Below are 23,733 nucleotides of genomic sequence, written 5' to 3' on the forward strand. Positions count from 1 at the left end.
CCTGAGAGACTTACAAGACTCAGGGGATAAGATTTTGAGAATCCAACCTGTCTTTGTACCTGACTCTTACACTCTCAACAATTTTCTGGTTATCTAAGGTGCTACCGGACTCAAATCGGAATGTCAGAGATTTCCATCAGCAGAACAGTCTTGGCTGCAATTGTTGTTTTTAATGGGAATTTGCCTTCTGGGACTCTGACAATCTCCTACTAGTGTCTTGACAGTTGGATTATTGTCTGCTTCAGATATGCTTATGGAAAGACAAAAAGCTGTCTGCAGAATCTAAAACAATTAGGAAGCTATCCTGCAAGGTCCACCATCTGGAAAATGGTTCTGCTGGCTTAGCATTCAAGAGCGTATGGCTAAAAATGGTCCATTTGTATATTTCGAATCAGAAGAGACTAACTTCAGAGAGTACCTATGTTGCAGTAAACCAGCTAGATTAGCATCAAGTAGCTCCTTTGAGACCAGTTGGGGAGTATGAGTCTTTGAGTGTCAAAGATCCCTTTGTTGAATACAGATGTCCCTGGATCACTTAGATCTGATGAAGAAAGCTTGAACCCTCAAATGCTCATGCCCCCAAACTCTTGTTCACCAAGGTGCTACGGGACTTGCGTCCAAAAACAGATCCCCAGCCTTATGGAAAGAACCCACCTCGGCGTCCTTTTGCCATGTATCTGATGTTCCGTTTTGAGGAAGTGATCCCAGAGATCCATTACATGGATCACTCCCCATGTCTCCAACCCCTGTGGACTGTCTTTTTTTCCAGGTGTGTGAAGTGCAGAACGAAACGGAAATGATCTGCCAAGCGCCAGCCCTGGCGGTCGACCCGAATAATCAGTCCGACCTCACGGAGAGACCTGACGAGTTCGGCTTCATCTTGGACAATGTCCAGTCCTTGCTGGTCCTCAACAAAACCAACTTCACGTATTACCCGAATCCAGTCTTCGAGGCTTTCATCCCTCCCGGGGTCTTGGAACTGAAGCCAGGGACACCGGTCATCATAAAGGTAAAGGGAGAAGGGGTGTGCGGTCTCACATAAACCTTGTCCCTGCCAACTTTTGGGAGGGGCCGCGTGGCTCAGTGGTAGAACATCCGCTTGGCATGCGGAAGATCGCGGGTTCTATCCCCGGCATTTCCAGTGAAAAGTGCCAGATAGCAGGTGGTGCGGAAGACTTCCCCTCGAGGCCCTTAGGAGCTTCTGCCAATCTCAAGAGGCATTGTTTGATGGGGGCAATAGCCTGATTTGGTATGGGGCAACTTCATGAGAAGGGTTCAACGGTAGGGCATCTTCTTGGCATCCCACATTCAACCTGTAGCTTCTCCAGCTCCAACGATCAGGTAGGTGGTGGAGGAGAAGAAGAGTCTTGGATTTATACCCCGCCTTTCTCCCCTGTAAGGAGACTTAAGGTAGTTTACAAGCTCCTTTCCCTCCCTCTCCTCACAACAGACACCTTGCGAAGTAGGTGGGGCTGAGAGAGCTCCCCAAATCAGTGCCCTCCAACTGGCCCTCCTTTTGGAACGGTCAGTTCAACAGTGGGATGAAATTTCAGAGCCACAACCGTGAATGTCATAATATGCAATTAAAGGCCAACCGTGACTATGTTAATCCTTGAAGGAATCCTTGAAGCTGCTCTCCACAGGCCTTGGGAATTGTCCGATCAGACCATTGTGCCAACTATCTGTACATTCTGTGCAATCCCAAACAACGCAGAAGCCGCTATTAATTACTTGGCTCGTTTCAACGGCCTCTGCCTAACGCTATGCGACTCTTGGCAGGCGTAGTACCGCCATATGAGAACAGGTTATGTTACCAATGTAATATGGCCGTTGCCGACCGTTCAACATGTACTATTGGAATCGTCCAATGTACGAGTCATTATGCCGCAGCGCGCATCCGCCCAGCTGATAGAGAGCTCAAATGATGTCAGGCTAGTATCTGTTATGAATTTTCTACTCAACGGTTCCCGTGATCTCGTATGTGAGAATGTTGCAAGTTTTTTGAGGAACTATTTGGTCAGGCGCAATCATTGCCTACATAGTAGTAACGGCTAAATTATTTTATGTGTGCGTGAATGTTGTGAATGTTCAACGTTGTTTTAATGTATTTTAATGTTTAATGTCTCAGTTAGTAGATAAATGCCCCTTTCTACTAACTCTGTAATTTATAATGCCAATAAAGGCTTTGGAATTGGAATTGGGAGGAATCCCGATAATTCAAGTGCTTAAGAAAGCCCAGCCACACGACCAACACTTTGTGGTAGGCTCTGGGTGGGCGTGTCTCCTTCATGCAATGGCAGGGTGGGAAAGAAGTCAAGCTTCGGCTATTACGGCTTTCGGCTTCAGGAAATACCAACACCTGGAAATTAGGAATTGCAACACAATGGCTGGGCCAGCGGCAAGCTAGCCCTGTGCGGAGGATGAAAATGATGCCAGCTTGAGATCAGTGACTTCAAGTTGTCCATCTCAAGGTCACCCAACAGGCTTCACATGTAGGAGTGGAGAAACAAATCCAGACCACCAGATCAGAGACCGCTACGCATGTGGAGGAATGGGGAATCAAACCTTGTTCTCCAGATTAGAGTCCCCCACTCCTAACCACTACACTGCACTGCCTCTCCAGCAGCAGTAGAAGAAGAAGAAGAAGAGTTTGGATTTGTATCCCCCCTTTCTCTCCTGCAGGAGACTCAAAGGGGCTGACAATCTCCTTGCCCTTCCCCCCTCACAACAGACACCCTGTGAAGTGGGTGGGGCTGAGAGAGTTCCAGAAGAACTGTGACTAGCCCAAGGTCACCCAGCTGGCGTGTGTGGGAGTGTACAGGCTAATCTGAATTCCCCAGATAAGCCTCCACAGCTCAGGCGGCAGAGCTGGGAATCAAACCCGGTTCCTCCAGATTAGATACATGAGCTCTTAAGAAGAAGAAGAAGAAGAGTTTGGATTTATATCCCCCCTTTCTCTCTTGCAGGAGACTCAAAGGGGCTGACAATCTCCTTGCCCTCCCCCCCTCCCAACAAACACCCTGTGAGGTGGGTGGGGCTGAGAGAGCCCCGAGAAGCTGTGACTAGCCCAAGGTCACCCAGCTGGCGTGTGTGGGAGTGCACAGGCTAATCTGAATTCCCCAGATCAGCCTCCACAGCTCAGGCGGCAGAGCGGGGAATCAAACCCGGTTCCTCCAGATTAGATACACGAGCTCTTAACCTCCCACGCCACTGCTGCGGTTGAATCTTCATCTGCCACGAAATTTGCAAGATGACCTCGGGCCAGTCTTTCAAGTTCACCTGTCGTGCAGGGCTGTCGTGAAAAGACCACAAAAACGGGAGAATCACATACATCACCATAAGGTCTGGAGGGAGGGGGGGAAGGAAAGATGCAAATTGTCTAGATAGGTGGATGGAATATCACAGAAGTCAAGCGCAGCCCTTCCAAAGGCGAAGCGATGCTTTGGGACTGCGGATTCCTGTCTTCGTCCTAACATGTCCTCGGGTTTCTTTCGCTTGTACCAGGGGAAGAACTTGATCCCGCCGGTCACGGGAGGGAACGCCAAGCTGAATTACACGGTGCTGGTGGGCGAGAAGCCGTGTGCCGTCACGGTGTCAGATGCGCAGCTGCTGTGCGAGTCCCCGAATCTTATAGGACGGCACAAAGTGACAGTAAGTGAGAGGGCTTGTGAAGTGTGGTGGCACAAAGGCGATTGGGTTTGAGGGGCTGACAGGTCATGGGGGAATATATTCTTGATGGCTTTTTTTGTCCAGAATCAACTCTTACGGTCTGATAGTTTGTGCTCCTATACTTTCATAGAATCATAGAATTGGAAGAGACCCCCCAGGGCCATCAAGTCCAATCCCCTGTAATGCAGGAACACATAATCAAAGCACTCCTGACAGATGGCCATCCAACCTCTCTTTAAAAACTTCCAAAGAACGAGACTCCACCACACTCTGAGGTAGTGCATTCCACTTTCAAACAGCCCTGACAGTCAGAAAGTTTTTCTTACTGGTGTTGTTTGAAATAAGTTGGTGTTGGTGTTGTTTGAAATAGGATTTTACTATTAACACTTTAAAAACTTACAATCACAAAAAAGAAAAATGCAGAGGAAGTACAGAAGGGCTCCCAATATCTGGAAATATTAGGCATGATGGAAATATTAGGCATTAGGATTTCCAATCATTCTTGTCCATGGTGCTTAGATTGATTTTAAACGTGAAATGAAATTGTGTGTGTACATAGAGAGATATATACTGTCCATCACCAAAGAGACAAATAAATGGAGTTCTAGAACAGCTCCAGTCTGAATTCTTCCTTGAAGTGCAAATAACTAAACTGAGGCTAGCATACTTTGGGCAACATGAGAAGACAAGGCTCATTAGAAAAGACAATAATGCTAGGAAAACTTAATTATCTGTTTGTTTAAAATGTTTATTAGCCACCTTTCTTCCTTACAGAACTCAAGGCAGCTTACCCTATAAATACAGAAAAACCAGCAACAGTGTAGCAATGGCTTCAATAAATTTTCCTGATGTTTAGGTGGAATCTCTTTTCCTTCACCTTGAACCCATCACTCCTGGTCCTAGTCTCTGGAGCAGCAGAAAACAAGCTTGCTCCCTCACCAACATGGCATCCCTTCAAATATCTAAACAGGGCTATCATGTCACCTCTTAACCTTCTCTTCACCAAACTAAACATCCCCAGCTCCCTAAGTCTCTCCTCGTAGGGCATGGATTCCAGACCTTTGACCATTTTGGCCGCCCTCCTCTGGAGCCATTCCAGCTATTCAATATCCTTCTTGAATTGTAATGCCCAGAGTTGGTACACAATATTCCAGGTGAGGTCTAACCAATGCAGAATAGAGAGGTACAATTACATCCCTTGATCTTGACACTATACTCCTATTGATACAGCCCAAATCGCATTGGCTTTCTTGGCCGCTGCATCACACTGCTGACTCATGTTCAGTTTGTGTCATGCCTGCGTCCATGGCTGGCACCTTCAGAGGCCTATCTGAAGATGCCAGCCATAGATGCAAGTGAATCGTTAAGAAGCAAAAGCTATCAGACTATGGCCACACAGCCTAGAAAATCCACATCAGTATTGTAACTGGGGAGCTTCCCTGAATATAGCTGGGAGTCTAGAATCTTCCAGTGACTTCTAGATGCACCTCTGCATCATGTAGATTCCACTTTTGGTGTTGTTTGAAATAAGATTTTACTATTAACTTAAAAAACTTACAATCACAAAAAAGAAAAACGCAGAGGAAGTACAGAAGGGCTCCCAATATCTGGAAATATTAGGCCTGATGTTTTAGGATTTCCAATCATTCTGGTCCATGGTGCTCAGATTGATTTTAAACGTGAAATGAAATTGTGTGTGTGTGTGTGTGTACATAGAGAGAGAGATGTTGTGCATCACCAAAGAGACAAATAAATGGAGTTCTAGAACAGCTCCAGTCTGAATTCTTCCTTGAAGTGCAAATAACTAAACTGAGGCTAGCATACTTTGGGCATCATGAGAAGACGAGGCTCATTAGAAAAGACAATAATGCTAGGAAAACTTAATTATCTGTTTGTTTAAAATGTTTATTGGCCACCTTTCTTCCTTACAGAACTCAAGGCATCTTACCCTATAAATACAGAAAAACCAGCAACAGTGTAGCAATGGCTTCAATCAAATGCAATCCTAAATCAAATCTTCTTCACCTGCCGCTTGAAAATTGAAAGTGGCGGGACCCTGGAGTCATTGTTCCATAATTGTGGGGGCTACCACTGAGAAGGTCCTCTCATGTTTACCAACATAACTAGCCTCTTTGATTGATGAGAGAGTCAGGAAGGACCCTTCCTGTGATCTCAATGCCAAGGCAGGAAGATATGGGAGGGGTTGCTCCTCCAAGGCAGCCATTTTCTCTTGGGGAGTGATCTCTCTCACCTGGAGACAGTGGCGTACTGTCCATGGGGACAAGGGGTGTCAAATGACCCCGGGTGCAATGGTGGGGGCGCAAAATTGCCCCCACCCCCTCCTCCCTCACACCGACCTGGCTGGGAAGAGCTGGCTCAGCGCTAGAGGCGTCTAAAGACTGAGCTGGCCTGCTGCCGCTGTGCCCATCCGAGACGCCCCCTTCTCTCCCAGGCCCTCGGGGGTGGGGCTCGGGGATGGGGGTGGCTTGGATGGGCACCACAGCAGCAGGCTGTCTCCTGGGCAGCCCACTGCGGTGCCCTGCCCAGCGCCTCCCTGGGGAGGGCAGGAGGTGGCCTGCAGGGAGGTTGAGGTGGTGGTGGCTCACTGACGTCATGGCAGCAGGCTGGCCCAGGACACCATTCCCCCCCAATACACCTCTGCCTGGAGATCAGTCGTGATCCCAGAAGCTCCCAGTCTTGCCTGGAGGTTGACAGCCTCATTCATTCACGAGGTCACTGTAAGTTTGGAAATGACTCAGCCCATAACACCCACACCCCTATGCATGCCCATCTCCTTCGAACGTTAGGTCAAGGCCTCCTCGCGTGCCTAGAGCTCAGCGGGGTCTCTCCGCTCTTCCCTTCTCCCGCAGGCTCGCGTCGGAGGGATGGAGTTTTCCCCTGGGATGGTGTACATCTCCCCCGACAGCCCGCTTAGTCTGACCGCCATTGTGAGCATCGCCGTGGCCGGAGGGCTGCTGATCATCTTCATCGTGGCCGTGCTGATCGCCTACAAGCGCAAGTCCCGAGAGAGCGACCTCACGCTCAAGCGGCTCCAGATGCAGATGGACAACCTGGAGTCTCGGGTGGCCTTGGAGTGCAAGGAAGGTATGGCGGAGCAGAGGCATCCAAACAGCCTGGAAGAATTGTGGGACGTATAAATGCGGGGAGCTGATTCTATCAAGACACCCCAATTGTATACTTAGAGTAGAAGATACAGATTCTCAGTTGCTTTATATATATAAGTTCACTAACTTACTTACATATAAGTTCACCTACCTCACAGGGTGTTTGTTGTGAGGGGGGAAGGGCAAGGAGATTGTAAGCCCCTTTGAGTCTCCTGCAGGAGAGTAAGGGGGGATATAAATCCAAACTACTACTACTACTACTACTACTACTACTACTACTACTACTACTACTACTACTACTACTACTCTTCTTCTTCTTCTTCTTCTTCTTCTTCTTCTTCTTCTTCTTCTTCTTCTTCTTCTTCTTCTTCTTCTTCTAACTATAATGGAGGGTTACATGGAGATAAAAGAGATCCTTTCTTTCCTGTTACTTTCCTACATTACTATGCATTTGGTTACGTCTCGCTAACTATGGGCTGTCCTGATGTCCTGCCATATGGCTTCACTTCTCCCACACATCTTCGTCCTGCTCAAAGAAACCAAGTTAACTTTATAACCTCAGATGTAAGTGCTCACTAACGTGTAAGCAACGGCTATCTAACTGACCAATCGCTAATCAATAGATCAAGTCATAACTCCAGCAACTTGTTTACCTACGAACAGGTAACCCTTTTGCGACTGAGTTGTGGCAGACGCTTGCAAAATCCCAACAAGAATCCCTCTGTTTGCAAGACAAGAATGGCTGCATTGAAGGGAGAGGGTGGAAACATCTCTTTTGGTAGCCAGGGTGTCTGAAAACCATGCTTAGAGCAGGGGTCCCCCAACAGGGACCAGGTAACGTGATGGTACCCACAATTCCTGGTGTTTTCTAAATGTTCTCAGTGGGCGATTCCGCACACGAGTAAAATAGGTTCGACCCAGTTCCCTGAGAAGGGTACTGACCTAGGTCGAAGCCATTGTTGTTCCCCACTGCAACCAGCTTGATCCCAGCTCGGAGGGCGGAATCATCCTGTGCCTCTTCGCCGCTCCATTCCGATTGGCTACTGTTCTACGGCCATGCTCCGTCTATCCCCACACACGTTATAAAAAAAACTGCCACAATAATGGAGGGACAAAGGTGGCGTTTTTTTATTGGCCAGCCGTACGCATGCCCGAAACACTCAGCTGTGATTGGCTGAATGGGGGACTCCTGGCACCAGAGATTCCGCACTTTACTGGACTTGAGCTGAGTTCAAGCGTGGTTCCCTGAAAAAGTAGTAGTTCCCAACTGGAGTCGGAAATTTGACGGTTACACGGGGCGAAGCTGGTACAAAACCACGTCGATCCCAGTGGTTGTGCGGAGCACTTAGGTCGAACACAGCTCGAACTTAAGTGTATGGGGTCATGCAGGGGTTTCACCCAATAAGGCTTTTGATCAGCCATGGGAGATTTGATTGGCCCTTCAGGTTTTAAAAAATATCACTTTGACAGCAGCAGCCCCACAGAACAAAGAACTTCACTGCATGGCTAAAGGTACAATGCAGCTCCATTTTGTGGCTTCCTCTGCCTCCTACAACAGCCATTTTGTAGTGGCTATTTTGTGACTGTGCCTACCATTCTGCATTAGAATTCCACTGTGGAGTGTCCAGCCAAGGAGGTCTGGGTCAAAATCTTTATTCGGCCATCAAGCTCACTTAGGGTGGCCAGGGAAATACCTGGAGATCTCCATGGGGTATAATGGTATAATGAGCCCGCAGTTCTTAGGATGTTCTTAGGATGCTGGACTAGATGGACCACTGGTCTGATCCAAGCAGGGTTCTTGTTATGTTCTTAGGATGCTGGACTAGATGGACCACTGGTCTGATCCAAGCAAGGCTCTTCTGATGTTCTTAGGATGATGGACTAGAGCCGTGGTGGCGAACCTTTGGCACTCCAGATGTTATGGACTACAATTCCCATCAGCCCCTGCCAGCATGGCCAATTGGCCATGCTGGCAGGGGCTGATGGGAATTGTAGTCCATAACATCTGGAGTGCCAAAGGTTCGCCACCACGGGACTAGATGGACCACTGGACTGATCTAGCATGGCTCTTGTTACGTTCTTAGGATGCTGGACTGGATGGACCACTGGTCTGATCCAGCAGGGCTCTTTTTATGTTCTTAGGATGATGGACTAGATGGACCACTGGTCTGATCCAGCAGGGCTCTTTTTATGTTCTTAGGATGATGGACTAGATGGACCACTGGTCTGATCCAGCAGGGCTCTTTTTATGTTCTTAGGATGATGGACTAGATGGACCACTGGACTGATCTAGCATGGCTCTTGTTACGTTCTTAGGATGCTGGACTGGATGGGCCACTGGTCTGATCCAAGCAGGGTTCTTGTTATGTTCTTAGGATGCTGGACTGGATGGGCCACTGGTCTGATCCAAGCAAGGCTCTTCTGATGTTCTTAGGATGATGGACTAGATGGACCACTGGACTGATCTAGCATGGCTCTTGTTACGTTCTTAGGATGCTGGACTGGGTGGGCCACTGGTCTGATCCAGCAGGGGTCTTCTGATGTTCTTAGGATGGTGGACTAGATAGACCTTCACTGGTCTGATCCAGCAGGGCTCTTCTGATGTTCTTAGAATGATGATTAAGAAAAAGAATGCTATTTGTTGCCTGCCTTTCTCACTGTGATTGAAGACAGATTACAAAATATAGAAAGCAACAATCACCAATAAACAATGCAGTAGGACTTTGGGAAGATGGCTCCTCGCCTCGAGCACCTCAGAGAAATGCTCCCACTGAGAGAGCTTATTAAGCAAGCTTAGGGGTGTGACTGTATGCCTAGCCTCCCAAAAGGGTCTCTAAATGTGATAGGTGTATCGGGGGATAACTCGAGTTATCGGGGGATAACTCGATTGATACCCCTCTCCATTGCCATCACAGTGGGATGAAAAGCAGCTACCCGGCTATCGAGGCTGCCCCCCCCCCCCCACCGCTTTTCCCTTGTTATTCTTCTTTCCTGTTCTTTACCTTTTTCTACCCAATATTTAACTTGGATTCCTGAAACTATAACTGAGAGTCTTGTTAATCTCTCCGATACGTTGAAGATATAATACCAAGTTGAAAGTGGTAAACAGGATTTATTTCTCCGTAAGTTCACCCACAGCGAAGCTCAAACCGAAACTACTTTCTGCATCTAAGCAGCAGCGGCCTACCTCCCCTCTGGAGCATAATTTCTTTTTTTATTTGTAAAAAGACATTTCTCCCGGAGACAGAGTTTTACAGACATTAAGAAGATTCTCTCTCTCGACGAAGGTGTAAATTAAACCGGCCTTTTTGCCAGTTTCCACGAGCTGTGTGGTTTTCATCTCTCCGCCGTCTCGCCTCTCTCAGCCGGATCTTAAATTTTTAAGGACTTATAAAAAATTGTCTATGGAAGACTCTTTGAAGTTTCCTACTAAGTGAAACTCAAGCAAATGTCTCCCTGAAATCAGTGGACTTCCGTCTTCTAAAGAACAGGTATAAATCAACAGAACAGTGATATTGAAATAAATCAGGGTGTTTTTTCCCTTTTCTCTATCCGGGTTGTTTTTCGGACTTTCTGGTTGTTTTCTATTATAAACTTGCCTGTTTTACTTATAAATTGCACTCTATCATAACACATTAATATACTCTCATTTCCTTGTTCCTTTATCTTAATCCCTTTTTCCTCTGGAGGAAAGACAAAGAACAATAACAGAAGGCTATACAGAGTAGAGTTTACTCCATTGAAACACATTCAAAACATATTTGGACAATTTTGGGCAATTATATATGACCTATTACTAATCATTTTATAATGCTCTAATTGAGTTTGTACAGATTGTAACTAATATTATTGACAGAATTAACAAACTAATAAATTAATCACCCTATCTATCCCATTTTAATCCTCCTATTGTGTTTTCCTGCATCCTTTCCTTGTGTTTCCCTTCCTTCTTCCCTCGTTTATTTATATCTATAAATGTGAAATACCACTCACTGACTGACTCATGCACAGAACTCAAAAACCACCGAACCTACAATGTTGAAATTTGGCACACCTGTTCATTAAGTGGTTTAGACGCTCACTAAGAAAGAATTTTTCAAAATATTCAGTTTTACTCGAGTTATTACACATTTATTGTTTTAACTGCTCATCTCTGGCCATCTGCGCGAACATTCTAAGGGCAAACCAGCCCCTCAGTCCACAGACATGCTGCATGAGACATTCTAAGGGTGACAGTTAAACACCACCAGCTTCAACAAACGGCTGCAAAAAAGCATGCTGAACGTCACCCCGAAGTTAACAGACAGACTGTAAAAAAGTACTCCTCCACCCACCCTCACATTAACAACACTGCTACAGCCAAATACTATCAAAACAGATTACAAACCACATTATCACCTTGGACTACTAAACATTTGTTGGGTTTTGCATATGGACATCAGATTTATTACTGTGGAGACAAGTTTATTGCTCTCAGCCTCCGATCACCCTGTGCTTGGTGTCGTGCTCTGAAGTGGTGGGATGAGTCCCCAGGAATGTGCTGCAGTGGTGGTACAGTCCAACTCCCTACCCTTCAACCCTACCGTGAACCTCGTCACAGCCTTCTCACTCATCAGCATCCAATTGCAGAACACTTCCTTTCTGCATCCCAAAAATACAACTGCTGCTTCCACATGAAGTCTTTTGGAGCCCACCAGGTGAAAGAGAGCAATAACACATTGCATTATAAAAAGACAACTACAGGAAGCTGCTGCAAAATATGTGAAACCCATCAGTCCACAGACAGGCTGTGAGGAAATATGCTGCATGTCACCCCAAAGTTTACAAACAGGCTGTAAAGAAGTATGCTGAATGTCACCCCGAAATTCATAGAGAGCCTATGATGAAGTATGCGTAGCAAAACACGGATGCCCTGCTAGTCAGTAATAAAAAAATTAAAAATTCTGGTTCAATTTTTGACAATATTTGCATTCCTTGGTATTGCATTAATACATAGTAAACATAATTCTATTGTTATAATCTTTTATTTCCTGTCTATGATATATATTCCATTTTATGGTTAAAGTATGTAAACTGTTCATTAGATATTTTTGCACAAATTCGGTAATTATATTTATTAACCTCTGTAGTGAATTATCTGGTATATTAATACCTTCGCTGGATTTTTTTACAATCGAAAGTGATAAAACTAGTACTGTTACTGTATATCAAAGTGATTAATGATACTGAATAGAGTTTACGTAAATATTATAAATTTGTTGCCAAGATCAAGGAGAAACGTTATAGTGCAATGGCAAAATCCAGAAAAGCAGGAGGGAAAGCAATTATAGAGGAAGAGGAAGATACTTTAATACTAAAGATGTCTTATCTGAAATCCTGGAGCGAATTAAGCATTCCAATGAACAACAAGCAAGGCAACTTCAGGATTTTAAAAAGGAAATGTGTGCACAATATTCACAAGTTACAAGAGACTCTAAGGAGGAATTAATTAATTCAAAAGCGGAGCTTACCAACATCAGAAAACAAATTCAAAATAATACCCAGGATATCTGTAAACTCAACCAGTTGCAACAATAAACTGAACATCTTTTAGAAAACCAATTTAAACAAACACAGAGTGCTAAAGAAAGAATAGAAGTGTTAGAAGTCCAGACAAGTGGGGAAAATGTAAGAAAATACCAGAATCTGTTGGTAAAACTAATCTTGAAGTAGAGTTTTGCAAATTATCACAGGTCTTTTTAAAGGAAGAGGTTCCCATAGAAATAGACCAGATATACAGAATTAACATCAAATATGTGCAGAAAAATAAAGTGCCAAGAGATATCCCAAGATTTTGGAAGTACACAAAAAGAATCCTTTAACAATAGAAAGCATAGAAATACAAATCTTTCAAGATCTTCCACGCACGCTTCTCCCAAAAAGGAGTGAATTAAATTTTCTATGAAAAATATTAGTCGGGAAACAGATAAAAATATTTTTGGAGAATCCCATTTGCTCTAGAAGTATTGCTGCCCTCCGGAAAAAAATTCAACAATCCAACAACGCAACAACTGGGGGAATCTTTCAGAAAACAAGAACCAAAGAAATATACCAGAGGAACTTTACTCCAGAGATAACTCATCAACTGTGCAAAGATGAAAAGCAAAGGTAAGTACGTAGGTAAATAGACCTCCAGGAATCTTAGATGAAGAAGAAAATAAATTGGACCAAGTGGCAGCGTTGCCATTTAAAGCTAAAGGAAAATGTAGATCTTTTGGGTCAATGTGAATGGATTAAATTCCACAACCAAGAGATCGAAAATGTTCAACCAACTTCAAAAACAAGGAGATATTATTTGCATTTAGGAAACTCATCTTAAGCAAAAGCATCAACACTTAATAACTAATAAAAATTAGGTAGAGTATATTTGGCTCACATAGATTCAATAAATGTGGAGTGGTCGTCTATTTAAAAACAATCATATAACAGTTTTAGAAGAAAGCAAAGATACTGCAGCAAGATATGTTATGTTGAAAATTAAGCCCCCATATGACAAGATTTTAACTTTTGTAAATGTTGATGGGCCCAATAATGCCAGAGCTAAATTTTTTTAAGGCTGTTGCAATCAATATTGGACTTTCAAGAAGGAGAAATTATAATAATTGGAGATATGAATGCAGTCCCAGACCCAAATCAAGATAGATTTAAAAAACCAATAGGAGGTAAAATACCTAAACATGTATTCACATATATGAATCTCTTGAATACGGTAGACTTATGGCGAACGACAAACTGTAGGACGAGAGATTACACCTTTTATTTAGATAGACATCAATCTTACTCCAGAATTGATATGTATTGGAGCTTGAAGTCTTTATTAGCAAACCTGCAAGAAGTAGAAATCAAACCGAAAACATATGCTGATCATAATCCAATAGAAATTGCATGGACTTTAATCAATAAACGAAGTTGAAGATGGAGAATGGAAGATAATCTTTTCTTACAAAAGAATGTAGTTTAAAAATCATTGCAGCTAAGGAAAGAAACTGAAAAATAACTATAATGGCTATTAAAAGGAATGGTATATTAATGCACTCTGAAAAGCTGATACAACAACAGTTTATCTCCTACTTCTCCCAGCTATATGAAAAACAAAATGTGGATTAAAAAAGCACTAAGAGACTGTATTGCTCAAATACCCATGAAACAATTCATGGAAGAACAGGGGGATATACTGGAGGTCGGAGGGCAGCGTGGGCGGGTCTTAGGAGGCCAGCAGGGCGACGAAGGCGACGAGGTGAGTGGGAGAGGGTCGGGGAAGAGGCGGCTCCTGCCGGTGGGGGAGCGCGGCCTATGTTAGAGAACGTTGCAGTAAAAAAAGAAGTTAAAATGGTGTATTATTATGTATACCCTTATTATGACATATACTCATTATTACATATACTCTTATTATTGCATGTACTCTTATTATTACATATATCCTTATTATACTTCTATTACGCACAAAAAGCAACTGAATAGAGTACATTATTATTCCATATAGAAGCAACCTCTATTATGTTACTGTTCTAATTCCTGTGCAAAATGCCCTCCAGAATATTTCTATTTTGCATGCTGTGTGAAATGGTACAAGCGTGGGGTGTGTGTCTTCCTGACTCCCTCAGACATGCCGTTCTACAAAGCAGGAGCCATCGTAGAGAATGTGCATGAACGGGTACTTGCTGATTTCACCCATTTACTGGATGGCACCTTTAGAAATTGGGTTGCCCAGTTCCATGTTGGGAAATACCTTGATATTTGAAGGGTGGAGCCTAAGGAGGGTGGGGTCTGGGGAGGGGAGGGGAGGGGAGGGGAGGGAGGGACTTCAATGGGGTATACTACCATAGAGTCCACCTTCCAAATCTGCCGTTTTCTCCAGTCTCTGTCGCCTGGAGATCGATTGTAATAGCGCGTGAACTCCATCCACCACCTGGAAGTTGGCAACTCTATTTAGAGGACTTTGCTTAAATGAATGAATCTTTCACAGAAGAATATAGAGGAATGGGCACTCCTGAGGGTATATAGATCCAGTACCAAATCACACCTGAGCTTTCTCTAGAAACTTAGGTCGTTTCCCCACTTACCATGACCACCCTTTGCTGCGTGCTACTCTCAGCGCGTGTCATTTCTGGCGCGCTCCCGGGCTTCCCCATGACCCCACGCTCTGTGCGGGGTCATCAAAAGGCGCCGTTTTGAGGAGCGTTGCCATGGAATGCCATCCAGCCGCACTGAGAAGCTGAAAGAGCAGCTGGCGCGGGGCGGCTGCGTTGTCGCCGCCCCTGTAGTGGGGAGTGCCGGGGGACCCTGCGCTACTTGGGGAGAGTAGCATGCAGCAGCAGGTAAGTGGGGAAACGACCCGTAATGGCTAAATGGAGACCCAAGTTTCAAAAACAAAATAGATAGATAGATAGATAGATAGATAGATAGATAGATAGATAGATAGATAGATAGATAGATAGATAGATAGATAGATAGATAGATGATAGATGATAGATGATAGATGATAGATGATAGATAGATAGATGATAGATGATAGATAGATAGATAGATAGATAGATAGATAGATGATAGATGATAGATGATAGATAGATAGATAGATAGATAGATAGATAGATAGATAGATAGATAGATAGATAGATAGATAGATAGATAGATGATAGATGATAGATGATAGATAGATAGATAGATAGATAGATAGATAGATAGATAGATAGATAGATAGATAGATAGATAGATAGATAGATAGATAGATAGATAGATAGATAGATAGATGATAGATGATAGATGATAGATAGATAGATAGATAGATAGATAGATAGATAGATAGATAGATAGATAGATAGATAGATGATAGATGATAGATAGATAGATAGATAGATAGATAGATAGATAGATAGATAGATAGATAGATAGATAGATAGATAGATGATAGATGATAGATGATAGATAGATAGATAGATAGATAGATAGATAGATAGATAGATAGATAGATAGATAGATAGATGATAGATGATAGATAGATAGATAGATAGATAGATAGATAGATAGATAGATAGATAGATAGATAGATAGATAGATAGATAGATAGATAGATAGATAGATAGATCCAACCTCCACTGGGGTAACATTTTCCCTTAAACATTCAAAGCCTTTTTTTTCTCATTTCCCCCCAAAATCACAGCTTTTGCAGAACTGCAGACCGATATTCATGAGCTGACGAGTGACTTAGATGGAGCCGGCATCCCCTTCCTCGATTACCGGACTTATACTATGCGGGTTCTTTTCCCTGGCATTGAAGATCATCCAGTGCTGAGAGATCTGGAGGTAAGAGGGGATCTCCAAAAAGCATCCCTTAAAGAACACCGCGCCCAAGAAGCTTTTTACTGACCCGCTCTTCTTATATAGAGTGGCCAGATCCCCCAGCAAACAGGGAGGGGCAATGGCATAGCGCCAACGGGGCGGGGGCACCCCACCCAGGCACGCGCCATGGTGGTCACGTGGGGGGCGCCCCCTATGCAGAGGTGGGATCCAGCAGGTTCTCACCAGTTCCCGAGAGGGGGTTACTAATGGGGTCCGCTTTTCCATCTCCACGCCCTCGCCTCCCCGAGAGGCAGACTGCCTTTGAACGTGAAGGTTCCGTATAGCAATTGCGACAGATAATGTCACTCCCGGAACTGGGTTAATCCCTTCCAGGTACTGCAATTCATTGATCCTCAGCCTTTCGTACCTTTTATCTCACCAGTCTCTATCAAGGAACCTGTGTGTTTCACCATTGCTGCGTTCAGATTTGTGAGTTGGGGCATGTTCTATAATGTGATGATGATTTAGAAATGACCGGGTGCAAAAAAAATTTTTGGGGTTGTGGTGGGGGGACTGCCCATGGGGGGGCATCCAACTCAGGTTTTGGCCAGGGCTCAGGTTTGCCTAGGTACGCCTCTGCCCCCTTTGCTGAGGGGGGGCTGGCGAGGGAACCTGTTACTAAAATTTTTGGATCCCACCACTGCCCCTATGCCCCTAGCCGCACCCCTGTGCCCCTCACTTACCTTAGTTCCTCTCTCTTCCCTTTAGTTCCTCCCTCCTGCAGCCTGATGGGAACTACGCTTCCCAGGAGCAAGGTCTACATCAGAAATGTAGTTCCCATCAGGCTGCAGGAGAGAGGAACTAATTGGGGGGGGGCGGGAGGCGAGGCACCGCAAGGGGGGGCTGAACTGGGCGCCATTTTGCCCCCTATACCTCTGGGTAGGGGTAACATGTCTGTCTGCCTGAGGTGTCACCAGCATTTTCATATGGCCAGGTTCTAGGAGGCTTACATCTCAGTTTAAACGATAAATATTTCACTGATTGATTGATTATTTCTTGAATATTGAAAGCCACCCTGAGCTCTGTGACCCAGGAGAGAGGTGGGATATAAGTCTAAAATGAAGTGGTGTGACCGCATTTGGAGTATTGTGTTCAATTCTGGTCGCCACATCTCAAAAAGGATATTGAAGAGATAGAAAAAGTGCAGAGAAGGGCAACGAGGATGATTGAGGGACTGGAGCACCTTCCCTATGAGGAGAGGCTGCAGCGTTTGGGACTCTTTAGTTTGGAGAGGAGACGTCTGAGGGGGGATAGGATTGAAGTCTGTAAAATTATGCATGGGGTAGAAAATGTTGACAGAGAGAAATTTTTCTCTTTCCCACAATACTAGAACCAGGGGGCATCCATTGAAAATGCTGGGGGGAAGAATTAGGACTAATCAAAGGAAACACTTCTTCACGCAACGTGTGATTGGTGTTTGGTGGTGGTGATGGCCACTCACCTGGATAGCTTAAAAGGGGCTTGGACAGATTGATGGAGGAGAAGTCAATCTATGGCTACCAATCTTGATCCTCTTTGATCTGAGATTGAAAATGCCTTAACAGTCCAGGTGCTCGGGAGCAACAGCCGCAGAAGGCCATTGCTTTCACCTCCTGCATGTGAGCTCCCAAAGGCACCTGGTGGACCACTGCGAGTAGCAGAGAGCTGGACTAGATGGACTCTGGTCTGATCCAGCTGGCTTGTTCTTATGTTCTTATGTTCTAAGTGTGTGTGTGGCAAAAATAATAATTGCTTTTCTAACCTGGGTCCTTGAGGGCCTCTTATGAAGAGGACCTCCCTGTTTTTAATAGCCTCCATGAATGATTTTTTTAACCTGATTAAGGTAACTGTCATTCCCACAAGGTGGGGGCAAAGAGCAGAATCCTCACCTGTCTGCTCATGTTTGGTGTTAAAGCGTTACAAACTCCAGGTAGGGAAATTCCTGGAGATTTGAGGGTGGAGCTTGTGGATGATGGGGCTCAGGTAGAGGACAGACCTCATCAAGGATGTGATGTCATGGAGCTGACCCCCGGAAGCAGCTACTGTTTCCAAGGGAGATGGGCTGTGATTCCAGGCTATGTCCAGGAGCCACCAGGAAGTTGGCAACCATAGCTGGTTACAGACAGGTGGGTGTAGAGTAGCGGACCCATCTTCTACCAAGCTGGGACAGGGACATGCATAGAGAAGCTAGCACAAGACCAAGGGCACTTTCGCACAAGCGGAATAGTCAGTGGTGGGATCCAAAAATTTTAGCAACAGGTTCCCTCGCCAGCCCCCCCTCAGCAAAGGGGGCAGAGGCATACCTAGGCAAACCTGAGCCCTGGGCAAAACCTGAGTTGGATCCCCCCCCCCCCCCATGGGCAGCCACCCCACCACATTTTTTTTGCACCCGGTCATTTCTAAATCATCATCACATTATAGAAAATGCCCCAACTCACAAATCTGAACACAGCAATGGGGAAACACACAGGTTCTTTGATAGAGACTGGTGAGATAAAAGGTACGAAAGGCTGAGAATCAATGAATTGCAGTACCTGGAAGGGATTAACCCAGTTCAGGGAGTTGCATTATTAGTCGCAATTGCTATATGGAACCTTCACGTTCAAAGGCAGGATGCCTCTCGGGGAGGCAAGGGCGTGGAGACGGAAAAGCGGACCCAATTAGCAACCCCCTCTCGGCACACACAAATAATTAGTAACCCACTCTCGGGAACTGGTGAGAACCTGCTGGATCCCATCTCTGGGAATAGTGCACTTTCAATTCACTTTCAGTGCACTTTGCAGCTGGATTTTACTGTGCAGAAGAGCACAGTGGATCGAAAGTGCGTTATTCTGCACGTGAGGAAGTGCCCCAAGAAAATCACAGATCACATGGAAGCAGCAGGTCCCTTTCATGCTCAGGCTGGCGAACAAGCATGACTTATATGGGTTTGAGTAGTGCGGTTACTGTTCTTTCTGGACCACGTCTTTGCTTAGGCCAGTGGTTATTTTCACCTGGCCCATGACTCCATGGTTGAGCATCTTTTTGGCATGCGGAAGGCCCCAGGTTCAATCCCCAGCATGTCCAGATGGAAGAACCAGGTAATAGAAGACCTCTGCTGGAGACCTCAGATAGCTTCTGCCAGTCCAAGTAGGCAATACTTCGAGACCGCATCATCCCATATGTCCCTACACGGCCTCTCCGTTCGGTTGAGGCCAATCTACTGGTGGTCCCTGGCCCCTCAATGATGCGGCTGGCCTCCACACGGGCCAGGGCCTTTACGGCTCTGGCCCCGGCCTGGTGGAACCCTCTTCCTCCAGCTGTGCGAGCCCTGCGGGACCTTGGTGAGTTCCGCAGGGCCTGTAAGATGGAGTTGTTCCACCGGGCCTTTGGAGGGACCAGCCGCTGAAGGTGCCCCCCCTTTTCTTGGCTCTTAACATCTGGACCCTCTTTCATCTAATGGGGCTCGCCGTTCCCTCCTTCTGGGGGAAGATTTAAAATTGGGGTTTGTTGGACGCCTCTTATTATTCTTACTGCTGTTTTTTTTAAAAGTTTTAGTAATTATATTTATAATTGTATTGAGATTTTATGCTGTACACTGCCCGGTGCCCCTCGGGGATGGGGCGGTATAAAAGTCTAAATGATAGATAGATAGATAGATAGATAGATAGATAGATAGATAGATAGATAGATAGATAGATAGATAGATAGATAGATAGATAGATAGATAGATAGATAGATAGATAGATAGATAGATACATACATACATACATACATACATACATACATACATACATACATACATACATACATACATACATACATACATACATACATACATACATACATACTGTCCTAGATGGACCAATGGTCTGATTCATTAGAAGATAACTTCATGTTGTACAGGCACAAGTTAACAGGGATCCCGATAGATGGCACAGTGCAAACGATGAGGGGCAAGTCCATATGGGAGGAGGTGGTCCTTCAACTATCCAGAAACATTTCCAGCAGTGTCGCTTACAAGCCTGGTCACCAACCGTTCCTCTGTGCATGTGTGTGTGTTTTTGGCAGGTCCCTGGGTATCGGCAGGAGCGTGTCGAGAAAGGCCTGAAGCTGTTTGCCCAGCTCATCAATAACAAGGTCTTCCTCCTGTCCTTCATCCGCACCCTGGAGTCGCAGCGCAGCTTCTCCATGCGGGACCGGGGCAACGTGGCCTCCTTGATCATGACCGTGCTGCAGAGCAAGTTGGAGTACGCCACCGACGTCCTCAAGCAGCTGCTGGCCGACCTCATCGACAAGAACTTGGAGAGCAAGAACCACCCCAAGCTGCTGCTCAGAAGGTACTTCTTGGCATCTGTACTCTCAGGCGCGATCTTGAAATCCAGCATGATGGAATTGGGTCATAGAGCTGAGCATGCAGCTGCCTTTTACTGACTCTTGGTCCATCCGGGCCAGTATTGTCTGCTCTGCTCTGACTGGCAGTGGCTCTGACGGGTCTCAGGCGGAGGTCTTTCACGTCACTTGGGGTGATTCCGCACATGAGTAAAATAGGTTCGACCCAGTTCCCTGAGAAGGGTACTTACCTAGGTCGAAGCCATTGTTGTTCCCCACTGCAACCAGCTTGATCCCAGCTCAGAGGGCGGAATCATCCTGTGCCTCTTCGCCGCTCCGTTCTGATTGGCTACTGTTCTACGGCCATGTTCCGTCTATCCCCACACACGTTATAAAAAAAACTGCCACAGGAATGGAGGGACGAAGGTGGCGTTTTTTGATTGGCCAGCTGTACGCATGCCTGAAACACTTAGCTGTGATTGGCTGAATGGGGGACTCCTGGCACCAGAGATTCTGCACTTTACTGGAATCGAGCTGAGTCCAAGCGTGGTTCCCTGAAAAAGTAGTAGTTCCCAACTGGAGTCGGAAATTTGACCGTTACCCGGGGCGAAGCTGGTACAAAACCACGTCGATCCCAGTGGTTGCGTGGAGCACTTAGGTCGAACGCAGCTCGAACTTAGGTCGATAACGCAAGTGTGGAATCGACCTTGTTGTGTCTGCCAAGTGCCGTCAAGTCGCTTCTGGGTCATGGCGACCTTATGAATCCATGTCCTCCAAAACATCCTAGCATTAACAGCCTCGTTCAGATCTTCCAAACGGAGGGTTGTGGATTGAGCCAATCCATCTCATGTCAGGTCTTCTGCTTTTCTTGCTGCCTTCAACTTTTCCTAGCATTATTGTCTTTTCCAGGGACTTGTGTCTTCTCATTATCTGACAAACGTATGACAACTCCAGTTTAGTCATTTTAGCTTCTAGAGACAGTCCAGGCTTGATTTGATCCAGAACCCACTTATTTGCGGGGGGACGGGATGTTGGTGGTCCACGGTGTCCATAACAATCTGGATGGCCCTTCTGGTCTCTTCCAACTCTATGATTCAATCAGAACTCCAGTGTCCAATCAGAAGGCCTACTGGGCAAAACAAAAAAAGCCCCACCTGGGCCTGCCCACTTTTTGAAAACAGTTGGTGGGCGCCATACTGGGAACCACTGCCCTATGACAAGCAGATGCACTTTGCGCAGTAGTATAGCCAACAGTCCTGTTAGATCTATTGGATCACTCTATTGCAGGGGTCTGCAACTTGCGGCTCTCTAGATGTTCATGGACTACAATTCCCATCAGCCCCTGCCAGCATGGCCAATTGGCGCAGTCCATGAACATCTGGAGATCCACAAGTTGCAGACCCGTGCTCGATTTGTAGTCCATGAACATCTGGAGAGCCACAAGTTGCAGACCCGTGCTCTATTGGATCATCCTAAGAGAGCTTTTTGGGTAATGCTGTATCAAAGCCCTCATGAATTTAATCCGAAGGGTAGGAGAGACAAAAGCAACAGGAAGAAGAAGAGGAAGAGTTTGGATTTATATCCCCCCTTTCTCTCCTGCAGGAGACTCAAAGGGGCTGACAATCTCCTTGCCCTTCCCCCTTCACAACAAACACCCTGTGAGGTAGGTGGGGCTGAGAGAGCTCCGAGAAGCTGTGACTAGCCCAAGGTCACCCAGCTGGCGTGTGTGGGAGTGTCCAGGCTAATCTGAATTCCCCAGATAAGCCTCCACAGCTCAGGCAGCAGAGCTGGGAATCAAACCCGGTTCCTCCAGATTAGATACACGAGCTCTTAACCTCCTACGCCACTGCTGAAGGGATCAAACTCAGCCACAAACTGTGCGTGTGCAATGGTCGCCAAAATTCAGATTATTTTTTTAAAAAGAAGTCAAGGTTCATGTATTGGTACAAGCCAGGTAATTTCAACCCCAAAATCAGGAGAGCAATTCAGATGAGAATAATTTTGGAAGCGCCCTTGCTGATTAGAAGAAGAGTTTGGGTGTATATCCGCCTTTCCCTTCTGTAAGGAGTCTCAACAATAAAATAACTATAAAATAAATAAAAGCAGCTTCCAAACTCCTTTTCCTTTCTCTCCCCACAGCAGGCACCTTGTGAGTTAGGTGAGTATGAGAGAGTTTGGAGAGAACTGGGATCAGCCGACAGGCTTCATGTGTAGGAGCGGGGAGACAAATCCTGTCCCCCAGATTAGAGTCCACCACCCATGTGGAGGAGTGGGGAATCAAATCCAGTTCTCCGGATTAGAGTCCGCCACTCTTCACCACTACGTCATGCTGACTGTGGGGATAGCTCTTTCTCCCGCTGCGTGTTCCATTAGCCCAGACAAGATCTAGATGCTTAAAGCATCAGTTTGAAGTTTTGTAAGACTCCCAGCGGACGCCACGATTTATCGGGGATTTACATGCGTGTGAAACCCAGAATCTTTCCCTCGGCTCCCGCGAAATGACTCAAGATTTATGCAAGAGAGAACAGGAGTCAGGGCTTTTCTTAAAGCCCCCCTTCGGTAGAGCTGCGCAGAGAAAAAGGAGTTTGCCGTGCCATCTGTTTGTGAGGATTGTCTGCGGCACAAAGCCCGTAGCAGAGAATCAATAAAATGCAAGTAACTGTAGCTGTCTGGCTGTGTTCAGCGCTGCTAAGCAGGGAGCCTGGGAGCACAAATCAGATTTCCCTTTTAGCTTGCTTTATTCTCTGCAAAGTAACTCCCCGCTGCTATAAATCTAAGATTACCACCTTGCTGGTGAAATTCCAACCACCGCTTTCCTGGGGGGCGGGGAGGGGTCTGCTCTCTGAAGTCGCTCCTTTTCTTCCAACACTTTCTTTGTTTTTTTTTATCTATTGTGCATTCCTCCAGGCACACCCCCGTCAAAAAAAAAAGTTCTTTCTTTGTTTGTTTGTTTCTCTTTCCGTTCCGCGTTCGTCTGTCTTGTTGGTTTCTCTTTCGCTTGGGAAATGTTTGGCACGGGCACGATTGGTGCCTGGAGTTGGATGGAGCAAGGCCAGATTCCAGTTCGGGCAGAAGGGTTTTCCAACTGTCATAAGAACATAAGAACAAGCCAGCTGGATCAGACCAGAGTCCATCTAGTCTAGCACTCTGCTACTCGCAGTGGCCCACCAGGTGCCATTGGGAGCTCACATGCAGGATGTGAAAGCAATGGCCTTCTGCAGCTGTTGCTCCCGAGCACCTGGTCTGCTAAGGCATTTGAAATCTGAGATCA

At 45.7% G+C, this 23,733-nt stretch overlaps 1 protein-coding gene across 1 annotated transcript in view; it reads left to right on the plus strand.

Annotated features, from left to right (window-relative positions):
- PLXNA4 (plexin A4) overlaps nucleotides 1-23,733 on the plus strand; it is a 203,752-nt gene that overhangs the window by 82,645 nt on the left and 97,374 nt on the right. The window contains exons 11-15 of the mRNA XM_048500707.1: nucleotides 770-1,009; nucleotides 3,505-3,651; nucleotides 6,540-6,774; nucleotides 15,994-16,136; nucleotides 20,202-20,470. Of these exons, the coding sequence (XP_048356664.1) occupies nucleotides 770-1,009; nucleotides 3,505-3,651; nucleotides 6,540-6,774; nucleotides 15,994-16,136; nucleotides 20,202-20,470 (1,034 nt within the window). The remainder of the gene's footprint in view (nucleotides 1-769; nucleotides 1,010-3,504; nucleotides 3,652-6,539; nucleotides 6,775-15,993; nucleotides 16,137-20,201; nucleotides 20,471-23,733) is intronic.

The sequence above is a fragment of the Sphaerodactylus townsendi genome, linkage group LG06 (assembly GCF_021028975.2).
Source record: "Sphaerodactylus townsendi isolate TG3544 linkage group LG06, MPM_Stown_v2.3, whole genome shotgun sequence".
Lineage (NCBI taxonomy): Eukaryota > Metazoa > Chordata > Lepidosauria > Squamata > Sphaerodactylidae > Sphaerodactylus > Sphaerodactylus townsendi.